The sequence below is a fragment of the Emydura macquarii genome, unplaced genomic scaffold (assembly GCF_026122565.2).
Source record: "Emydura macquarii macquarii isolate MOO-44397 ecotype Brisbane River unplaced genomic scaffold, CSIRO-AGI_Emac_v2 contig_1353, whole genome shotgun sequence".
In the NCBI taxonomy this organism is placed as follows: domain Eukaryota; kingdom Metazoa; phylum Chordata; order Testudines; family Chelidae; genus Emydura; species Emydura macquarii.
Window position 1 is genome coordinate 2,228,823 of NW_027131490.1, and position 11,872 is coordinate 2,240,694.

Consider the following 11,872-nt stretch of genomic DNA (forward strand, 5'->3'; position numbering starts at 1 on the left):
GCATGCAGGCAACCTCTTCTTTCCGCAATGTCAGCTTGCGCACCAGTTCCCACTTCTCAAGAAGCTAGTGTCTCAAGAATTGTCTCCAAAACAGAGAATAAAGCAGAGAGTTTGCTGTCTTTTGTGGGCCACAACATCTGTCAGAGGACTACTGCATAACCAAACTAACAATAAAAAAAACATTTTCTTCTAAGATTGAAAACTTGCTCACATTCTAAGAATTGTAAGACTGTGTAACAGCATCATCTGTAGACCCCATCATAATAATATTTTAAGTACATTTAAGTACATGATGTTGAATAACAAATTCTTCCTCACTTGGCACGCTTTTTGAGTTACTCATGTCATCTTAGGCTCACAGAGAAGTCACCAAGTACGTACAGGACCCAGAGGAAAGTAAAGCTTTATGAAAGTAAAGCTCACTGAACATTTTGAAATTTCAGCTAAAATTTTTCATAAAAGATGTCAACTTTCTAATTCAATCTCTTCACCATTTTTGACCCATTCTTATACATGGTTTAAAGGAATAGTACATTAAATGTGCATTACATATTATTTGTTCCCACAATAAAGTGCTTAAAAGTTAATGTAAAGGAATGATAGCTGTAAAGGATAGCTGTAAAGGAATGATAGCTGTAACTGGATCTAGTTAAAAAATGTGAAGTAAAGTAATTGCTAGAACTCCAGCTTTTTCAGCAAGTTTATTTTTATCAGCTGGTGAAGCCAGATTTCCTAGAATGAGTCTTAGCATCTGTATATCGCATATTAAGTTTCACTTAAAAGCTAGACAATATCTAAGAATTTGGAATATGTATTCATTAATCAGCGGAAAAATGTGTCCGGTGAAGCTGTGAGATGTAAACAGCCAGTCTATTTAAAAAAATATGTTTTGCTCTTTTCCTACCTCTAACATTGGCATAGAAGGCAGGTTTATGACTGTTCCCACTGATTTATATGTGCAGCTGATAATATCCTTAGAAAATTGTGTATATTCACATGTACACATAATTGTATATATTAAAAATGTACATACAGTGTGTCCGTGTCTTACCTGAATAGTACCTGTGGGGTTAAAGACAAGAAAATTATGTTTATGAAGGTGGAGTGCCAATTTCAGACATCCTGTGGGTGTGACATGCAGTCTAAGCTCTACTTTTAGGAATTGACGTCAGTGGTAAAGGGAGGCCGCACCCTTCTGCCGGCACCAAACAGGAAATTCTTAATTACTCTCTAAAGGAGTGGCTGCAACAATAAAGACTCTGAGTTCTGCTTTGTAAGACTAAAGATATGATGTACTTAATCATATAAGAAAAGCTGCTTTAAATTAAAAACAAATTGGCTGTCTTCTAAGGAAGAAGAAAAATGTAAACAAAAGCAATGTAAGTTAACTGGAAATTCAGTGAAGAAGCTGGAAAATCCTGAGCGTCCTTGCCTGAGAAACAAGAGTGTGTCTTTCATTCCTGTATAAGTAAAAATAAATTAAAATCCAGTATGCATGCTGTGAAGAATATCTTTGGTTTTGCTCATATCATGAAGTGAATGAACTCAGAGGAAAGAATCAAAATATTATAATATTACTAAATGTGCTAAGTCCTCTTGAATTTTTTTTACATACACGCAATGTAGTTCACACTGCTAAGAAAGAGAGTGGCAGTGAATAAAAGGGCTCTATCATGGATCATTGCAATAAGGTTTACTTTGTTAAATATTTTTCATTTTAACCTATAACTTCACTTCATAGGAATCACCCTTCAGTTATAGTTCAGCCGGGGAAGAGACCTTTACCTGTGGAATCTCCAGACACACAAAGGAAACGCAGAATACACAGATGTGATTATGAAGGTTGCAATAAGGTCTATACTAAAAGCTCCCACCTAAAAGCTCACAGAAGAACACATACAGGTATGAGTCTTGGTAGACTTTCCTTTCATTGATATTGGCCTGGATTAGTCAAGGTCAGGCTTCTAAGTCCTGCAGAAGACAAGCTCTGGATAAACAACAAGTGTTTCAGAGTTTTTCTAACAAAATGAAATATATGGGCTAATATAAATTTATCCGAAATGTTCTTTTAAAGTAAAGACCACCAAGACAACATTCTGAATAAAGAAAAGGTAAAGCAACCTAAATGTGTCTCCTTCTGCTAGCTCACTGTATCCTAGTCATATGTCCCAGGAAGTCCCATCATGTAGTGGTGAATTCCTCCCTTTAGTCTGGGTTGGCCATGGAAACATAAGATTAAAATTCAGTGGTGCTGGCAGATTACATGTCAGGTATAAGTTGTAAAGTCGTGCAGGTTAGACAAGTTTGACATTCAGCTGAGTTTGCAATGTGTGTAACAGGGAACTAGGGGTGTGAAAGCTCAAGGAGAAATACTCACACTAGCTCTGATTGAACTAGCACACTACAAACCGTGTAGCCTCAGCGACATGAGTGGTGTTTGGGCTAGCCGCCCTAAGTACGTGCCTGTGGTCTCTGCTGGGTACATACTGTAGGCATCCCATCCTGCCACCTGTGCTGCTGTGGCAACACACTCTATTTTTAGCACGCTAAGTCAGTAGATCTAGTGTTTCCCTTATGCACTTATGACAACATCATTATTTACATTTCAGTAACTTGTAAAGACTGTGACCAGAATGGGACCCCAGTGTGTTAATGCTGTACAAACATGTAATAAGAAACAGTCCCTGCCCCAAAGAACTTACAATATAAGATCTCAGTCCTGCAAACACACGCAAGCTTCACTTTAATCACATGAATAGTACCATGAGCTTGTGCTTAACTTTACGTATTGAAGAGTAAGTCTTAGCAGGGTCAAAGACCTAAAATTAAGACCAGACACAACATACATACGACAAATGGGGTGACAGAGTAATGCAAACGTGATGTGACACAAAACCCTTCATGATCTATTCACTTCATGCACATTTAGAAATTCATAAGGAAACCAAGAACTTCCCAAACTCTGCTAGCTAGATAGGTCAGTTTGGGTGAATGTAAAAGAATTAGTTTGGGGTCTGAATGGGTAAGAGAGGATGAATCATATGGTATAATGCGGTTGACCTGTTTGTGTGTTAACGTTACTAAACACCCTAGGGAAGCCCCATCCTTTATTTCCCACTTTTAACTCCCTGGTTCTCTGTTCCCTTTCTTAGGTGAAAAGCCATACAAATGCACCTGGGAGGGATGCACGTGGAAGTTTGCTCGTTCAGATGAACTAACGCGACATTTCCGTAAACATACCGGAATCAAACCCTTCCAGTGCCCGGACTGTGACCGTAGTTTCTCACGCTCGGACCATCTTGCTCTTCACAGGAAACGTCATATGTTAGTCTGAATGCCTCTCACCCTTGACTCCTATCACACTTTCTTTTTTACATGTGCATTTTAATTTGGATTCAGCTGGTCTGAATCTCTGAGCTTATCCCATTAAAAGCTTTCATATGGTCAGTAATAAATGTTATCTAGCCCTGCTATGTCCTTGCCACGGGTCAGACCTAAAGAATGTGAACACTTTTTTTCTGGGGATGCTAAGCAAACCCTTCCTGCAGACAGTATGTGTAATGTATTCCTTTCTGAATATGGGAATTTGTAAACTAACAACTTTGTTGGTTTCCCCATATAATCAGCCAGCATATATTGATCAACCAGTAAATGTTATTGAATATCCAGATTGCTAGTCCTTGCCAGAGACTTTTTTATGAGCACTGCAAAAGATAGTCTCCTTTTATGCTCAACAGTGCAATGAATGGACTTTGCAACATTGTTGGTTACAGCAACATGTTTAAAGCAACACTTTTAGAAAAACACCTTCTAACTGTAGAAATTCTTTCTTCCAAGACAGTGAATGATACTGTAATAACTAACCTAAGTAAAGTACTCTTTACAGCATGAACAATTAAATAAAATAAATTAAAATAACCAATTTGGGCTAAATGAATAATACTATTTGAAGACTCATCAGCAGAAATTGGTGTATACACATGATTGTGCATCTAAACCAACATCACCTATCTTCTGTATTATGGTGTAGTACACGAGCTTGTCTTTATTGCATGATGCCTCAGTAGATTCCTGAAGTGTGTCTGACACCATATCTCTGTTTTGTGTGCAGCTGTGTGGTTGGAACACACACATGGTACTGCTGTGACATGACATTAAATTATTTTCATAGAGACCTACTGTACCTCTTTTCAGGAATATTGATTTGGCCCTTAATAATCACTCTCCTACAGTTCCTGTTCTTTAAAAATTCATCATACCTCAAAAGCAGCAATGGTCACATAAAAATGCTCTAAATTGTATCACTGATGGAAGTGAGTGACAATTTGATACACTACGATATTTAAATTTTAGTTCAAAAGATTATTTTGATGACAAAAAGCTGAATGGCATCCAATAGGAAGCACTTCCTGTGAGAAATTGAGTTGTGTAAATGTCTCAAATGAAAAGAGTAGGCTTGATATGCTATTTAGTGCCCTCTGAATTGATTTGTGACTCTTGATTTTTGATCCTAGGTGGACCAAGAGATCCTATGGATATGCTTATTGCATTAACAAATAGAGTCAGAAAGGTTCAACTCCTAGTGTCTGTTAACAAAATTAAAATAATTGCCCATGTAAAACAACCTGAAGCTTGATGCTAAAGATGTTCCAGACCTTTGGAAGTGTTAAATGTAGAAACCTCGCTTTTAATGCAGTTATTAGTTGGCTGATTTTGTGGCACTCCAAGGAACCAGGATGCATTTATCTAGATTATTATGCACCACAACATTTTTGTTCAGTTTATTATGCAAATTAGACATAGTTCCTGCAATATGAAAATGTCAAATCAAATTTACTCCTCATGGAAAAACCACTTGGAAAAGAAAATATCTGCAATTTTTGCTGTATGCTGTCCTCTATGGAAAGGAATTTGAGACCCTGTGGAGCAGGCCGTGTTCATGTCCCTAAACACCTGGAAAATCTTACAGATCCAAGAATTTGTGTCAGTTTACTCTTGCCGGTGTGGCTTCTCCAGGAGAGGCTCACATCTACCTGCCAGCCACATCCAATCCCCTTGGTCAGCACAAGTGGCAGGAAAGGGAGGGTGCTAGCATAAATACAGGCCAATTATAGACATTTGGGAGGGGGTAAAGAATAAAATACCCTCAGATAACTAAACGTTAATGCCCAGTGTCAGAATAATTAAGGATGTTTTCACTTACTGTACAGAAAACTGCAAAGAGTTCTTCTGCCATAAAATACAAAACATTGCCCCTCTAAAATTAACACTTCTATACTAAAGTATGGAACTGAACATCCATTTTATCTCTAAGGAGTATTTTATCCGGTTGCAGTGCTGTGTTGTTACACAGTCACAACATATAGTGAGGAATGTGAATTTTCATACCATAACTCACACTGGTTGGAAGTTTTGTGTGAACTCCGATAGAAGGGATCTGAGCCACTTCTACTCTCTTACACCATTATCAGTCTGGAGTAATTTCATTGGAATTAGTTGAAGCTATGCCAGATTTACAGTTGTGTAACCAGATAGAAGTTCAGGCTGTCGTCTCTGAATTGCCAGCTAAATCTGGAAAATTCTCTCAGCCTTTTGTTGATACACAGCTGTCACTAACATGGAAAAATTTCCTGGACAGAGAACTAATATAGCCTAGAACCAATTTTTTTCTTTTAGTGCCAGTGATATGAGACTCAATTTTTTTATTTACACACATGGCTAGCTGTTCCATACATATAAAACTCTCATTGGCTTTAATAGGGACTCCACACAGTGAGCTACTACAAGCTCAATTCCTGAATTTGAACCTTGAAACATATCACAGGAGGATAAGTGTTTGGTATGAAAACAACTCAATTATACCCATGAAACAAGGAGTTAAGATCCTGTAAAGAAAGGCAGGTGCCAGACATTCTAACTCCATTTCTATTTCTAACTAATTTATACACATTAAATTTGGTATTTGTGACATTAAATTTCCTGTGCTGCTATTTTTTTTTGGTCTTTCATAAAACATTTTTGTTAAGTGTTTGCATCTATTGCTCACTGTAATCTTGGGCCTCATGCTCTTCTGGCATAACTCCATTGAAGTTAATGAAGTTCTCCAGCAGAGAATTAAATCCTTGACATGCAGGCTATTAATCATGTTCACCTATTAACCTGTTTGCCTCTGTTTAAAGGTATTTGTGAGTTGTAGGAAAAAATACAGTGAAGATGCAATATAATTATAAAATGCCCTTGGCCATACCCTTTATTATATAGGATATTGACAGCAGGTTTAAATTTAAACATTAAATAGAATCTTAATTATTTTTAACCAGATAAGATAGTTTCATGTAAATGCCTTGTTATAGGATTTTTCACTTTATATATGTGGTGTCATATCTTCTGGGAAGTCAGAAAAGATATTACAAAGTAAATTTTATCTTTTAATTTAATCTACATTTTAAATGGGGCATTAACTCTAACTTTGGTTTGGGGAGTACATCAAAATATATATAAGGAAATACTAAACAAGCATCAGCTCCTATCTAGAGAGCTCACTCCTCTTGTTGACCTGAACGGAAGCGGGGTTGGGTCTAAAGATACACACACAACTCTGCTGCAGGATTTGCTTTGTGTATTTAAAAGAAAAACCTGTGCACTAGCAATATTGCACTGTATAGTATGTAACTTGGAATACCATTGTACTAATACTGTACTTGTACGTACCATTTAGCATGATTATAATGGATTACATATTTCCAAGACAATCCTTCAGAGTTAAACAGGTATGACAGTAATGTGGTTTTATTTAAATATATACACCATAGTTCTGTAGTGATTTCTCTAATGCCACAAGCTTGTCTGAATGTTGTCTGTGTTTTGTCTCTGTCAAGGTTAGCAACCTGTAAATGAATGCAAATCCTTTCTTTAAAAAGAAAACAAAAACATTTTACATGTATTAAGAGGGTTACAATTTTCATTGTCTTACAGATATTAGCACTTTTCTGCTATTTATGTATTTTAAATGTTAGAGGGTCAAAATAATCTTTCTGCTTAGCATTTCTTAAAACTTTACCTGCAAATGTAGCAGGGATATTACATTTACTTTAATACTTGTATAAACTATACAGAAATTTTTTTAATAAAATGTAATATATTTTATAAGCTAATAAGCCTGAGTGGGTAATTAAAGGTTTCTAGCATGCATTACTCTAACTTGCAAATACTGAAACATTTTGGTAATCTTTCTTACTAAAGATGTGAATGTTCAATGTACTTTCACTGTTTCTACTTTGGTAGTCCAATGGGAATTCAGTAATGACATTTTGTCATGTCAAACTGTGAACATAAATTTGTACTGTACAGTCCTCATACTATATACAGTATACAATATGTATTATACTTGTTAATAAAACTATCAGAATATTAAATGTGATCATGTAGTATATACCATACAACATAGTATACTCACATATGGACCAGAATGTTCTGAAAAGAAACTTTGGAAATATGTAAAACCAGCACTTGTTAAAATGAAAAAAAAAAAAAAAAAAAAAAACCCCAAACCAAAAAAAAACGGAAACAAGCTCAATTTCCCATTTCTGACTTTTGAAGGGCTTTTTAGGATTCAGATTATAGGAATATCTAAGCACCCACAGATATTTTCATGCAAAATACTTCTCCATCCATTAAATCAAGGAGTGTGCTGATCTGTAAATTATATAGATTGTTAGATTCACTACAGTCCATGAACCACTTATGGATACATCTGAATGAAAAGGGTAAAACAAAACAAAAAACGTAGTGCAAACAGTTCACTGGATTTTGATTCTACCTACTCTTTCTTACCTCTTTATTATTTGTTGTTCACAACCAACCAAAATTTTTATGCTAATGTTTTCAGAAAGTGAATTTCAGGTTCACAGTGAAGCTTAGTTTAATAAGTGAATAAAAAAATTACATCTGCTTCACACATTATAGTAAAGTGTCAGTCATCCAATCGTGGAACAGAAACAAGACTATATGACATTTGGACATATTAATTCCAAACATCGAATCACTGACTTGCTCTGAACAGTCTGTGAGAAATCAAAGCTCAAATATATTGGTAAAAACAATTACATTCTGGTTTCACAACCAAGTCTGGATGAAAGATTTTGCACTTCTTATATGACATAGTTATAATATTCAAGACCAAAGCCATCTTTATAGCACCCCCATTTTTTTGTGGCTCCAATTCCAAATGCCAAAAGCAACCAGCTTTTCTTCCCTTAACTCCTTTCCTATTCTAATCCCTTTCTTCTTTTACTGTCTGGCTTATATTAATTTTTTCCCAAAATCTTGCTGTTGACTCAACTGATGAGAATATGTGCTCTGGAAGAGTAGGATCGGAGTTTTATCCCTATCCATTGCTATTAAGTTCTGAGTGGCCATGGTTCACAGCATAGTGGAGGTAGCTACAGCTTTCTTACAATAGTGTATATTTTATCTGTATGACAGTAGCACCTAGAAGTCCCAGGCTCATTGTGCTTATGAGTCCGTGTCTCAAAGACAGAGGTATGCACAGGAATTTAAATTCCAACACTTTTGGAGGTGCATGAGCTGTGCCTCATCTCCTCCTGCCTGGGCCCCAGGAGCTCTGTTTCCCCCCGACCCACCCCCCAACTGATTATTGGGGGTCCATGCCCCTGCTTGCCCCCGCCCTTTGTGCACGCCTCTGTCTCTGAGGGAAGAATACAAAGAAAAGTCTACGTCATTGAGTGTCTTAGGCCCTCTCTCCTCCCTGTGGAGTTTTCTGCAAGAGGCTACACTAAGAACCTTTATGTAGAATCACTGTAATCTACAGATCTGGCTTGTCAATAATTGCTGTGCACAGCAATCGGCACAGAAGCATATAGAACCTGCAGCAGATTTCTGCCCATCTATAAAGCATCATCATTACTGAAACTGAAGAAAAAGCATCAACAATTTCACTGCTACACTATTTACTCAAAGCCCTTTAAGTCTGAAGAATGCAATTCTGCTCCCCTCAAGCCTGGTGTATACTGACAATGGAGGTTGACATAACGCCGCTTATTGGCAACCCCCTAAAGTATGCATCTCCATTGGCACATCAGTTCTGCCAGCCTAAATTCGACTGAATAAAATCCACCTCCGCAAGTGACATAGCACTGAAGTCGAAGTCTATGGGTCAAATCAGCATCAGTATAGGCAGAGCACAACATAAATCGACGTCATTGGCCTCCAGGAGGTATCCCATAATGCTTTGTTGTGACTGCTCTGGACATTCGCACTCTGCTGCACCATGGCATCTTGTTTGGTCAGCATAGAGAGAGCTTTATAGCTGAACTGCTCATGGTGACTGCACGCCCCAAACGCGCTCCAGCATGGAATCGACCTGAGGTCTTGGATCTCATCAGCCTATGGGATGAAGAGTCTTTTTGGGCTCAGCTCCGAGCCAGCAAAATAAATTTAGATATCTACGAGAAGATATCGCATGGTATGATGGAGAAGGGCCACAACAGGGACACGCAGCAGTGCCGCGTTAAAATCAAAGAGGTGAGGCAGTCATATCAGAAAACTAGGGAGCCAAACAGTCGTTCTGGCTCGTCACCAAAGACATGCCACTTTTATGAGGGCCTGTATGTGATGCTCGGCGGTGACTCCACCACTGTGCCACCATTCAGCATTGATACCTCTGAAGAATTCCAGTTCAAGACAAATTAGGATTCTGTGGACGAGGAGGAGGCAGTGAACGGGGTCAGGAGAGCGGAGTATCCAGTCTCCCTGAGAGCCAGGACCTGTTTGTTACTCCAGGGCAGCCTATTTATGTGCACAGGGATACTCTGAGAATCTTCCATCAGTAGCTTGAGGAAACTTTCATGTAGGTACTGCGCAATCCTTTTCAGAAGGTTTCTTGGGAGGGCAGCCTTATTTCTTCTGCCACAGTAGGAAACTTTACCCCACCACTCTGCTATTAAATGGGCAGGCATCAGTGCAGAACACAGCATAAGGGCCAAGCCTGTACCCCAATGCTTGCAGCAAACCTTTCCTTTCCACCTGCATTACCCTTAGGAGACGGATATCACACATGGTCACCTCAGGAAGATGGCGCAAGTTTACATTAGCTGACCACTATGGTCACTGCATCTTATTCCCCTGCCGTGGATGGTGTCCCTGGCCCCCGACAGAGATAATTCCCTAGTCATGGTATTGTTGACATGGGCATTATGGGTCTGAGAACTGGTTGCCCTATCTTTTCTCCAGCTATGCTTCACCCACAGCCTCCTCTAATCATTTTGACCACCTCCTCCCAACCTGGTCTTTGGGATGGTAAAGGGGAGCCCAATGATCCTTCTCCTTCCTTAAATAAGTGTGGTTTTGGAATTTAGGGCTATTAGGACCTCATTATAAATGGATTCAAGGGACCGTTACCACGTCTGGAACAATCTGCAATACATACAGATTGGAATGTGGGTCTGGCCTCACCTTGTGAATATGAAAGGGAGTTCTTTTTACATGTAACATTTTTTTACTCCATGGGGTCACCTAACAATGGCAACTTTGTGCTGTGCTTGCCTTACAGTGGACACCTTGGCCTTCACGCCTTCTTGTATTCCCACAGAGCACCTTGCCTAGATTAGGAAGTGGGGGTGGGGAGGGACTTGGGATGACGTTCAATGAATGCCTCCGTGGCTGCTGACAGCTCTCAGAACCTGGAGGATGTCCTTGTCAGAAAAACTAGACATGAACATGGAGCACTGAAAATCAGTGCAGGAGCACACAACACAACAGGAGATGTTGCATATTATTAGGGATCAGTCTGACATGCTGAGGCATCTGGTAGAGCACCAGGAAAAGCGGCACAATAGACTCCCTCTGCAGGCCCTCCAAAACGCTCAACCAACAAGCTATTTCTTACCAGCCCCCAGCCCCAAGAGCTCTAGAAGGAGGTTGAGCAGGGTGCAGTATGTGCTCCACTCCACACTGCTGGAGGCGAGCAGAAAGAGGCAACAGCCGTTTTAAGAACTGCATGCAACCATTGCTGTTTGCACAGTCACACTTTGCTCTGGATGGCCAAGCAGCCTGATGACAATGTTAACTTATCTTCCTTTCCCCCCACTGAAATGGGTCACATATAAAACTCTTCTACTTTAAAAAATATGTCTTTATTCATTTGTAGCTTGGGGATTGTGGGTGGGGAATGAAGGGGATGGGGATGAGGGTGCAAAGGCGGGGAATAGGAAAAGAAAGGCACAGGACTGACAGAGACATACATTACTGCAGTTCATTCCAAAAATGGAATTTCAATGCTTCCCTGAGGCACAGTACTCCACAGTTGGCTCTCAGCGTAGAACTGGAATCTGGCTGCTCAAAATTTGCGGGCAGCCTATCAGCCTCCATGACCCAATCCTGGGGGAACTTTTCCCCCATGTTTCACACACATTATGGAGCACACACTGCTAGGATGTTTTTTTCACTGAGGTCAAGCCTAGCTTGCTTTTAAATGGCCAAATGCACATTCCACCACCATTCTGCACTTCTGAGCCTATTATTGAAACACTCCTTCTCGCTGTCCAGGTGCCCAGTGTAGAGCTTCATTAACCAAGGGAGCAAGGGGTAGGTAGGATCTCACAGGATCACTATTGGCATTTTAATATCCCCAATATTTATATTTTGGTCAGGGAAGAAAGTGCCTGACTGCATCTTATTGAACAGACCAGAGTTCCTAAAGATGCGTATGTCATGAACCTTTCCAAGCCATCCCACACTGATGGTGGTGATACGTCCCATGTGATCCACAAGGGCCTGCAACACCATTGAGAAGTATCCCTTCTGGTTTATGTAGTCTGTGGCAAGGCGGTCCAGTGCTAAGATAGGGATATAC

General features: G+C 39.4%; 1 protein-coding gene across 2 annotated transcripts in view; it reads left to right on the forward strand.

Annotated features, from left to right (window-relative positions):
- The window catches only part of KLF3 (KLF transcription factor 3), a 33,343-nt gene extending 25,938 nt beyond the window's left edge, over window positions 1-7,405 (forward strand). For both annotated transcript variants that reach the window (XM_067551548.1, XM_067551549.1), the window contains 2 exons: window positions 1,742-1,902; window positions 3,153-7,405. In XM_067551548.1, coding sequence (XP_067407649.1) covers window positions 1,742-1,902; window positions 3,153-3,334 — 343 coding nt within the window. In that variant the 3' untranslated portion in view covers window positions 3,335-7,405. The remainder of the gene's footprint in view (window positions 1-1,741; window positions 1,903-3,152) is intronic.
- The last annotated feature ends 4,467 nt before the right edge of the window (window positions 7,406-11,872 follow it).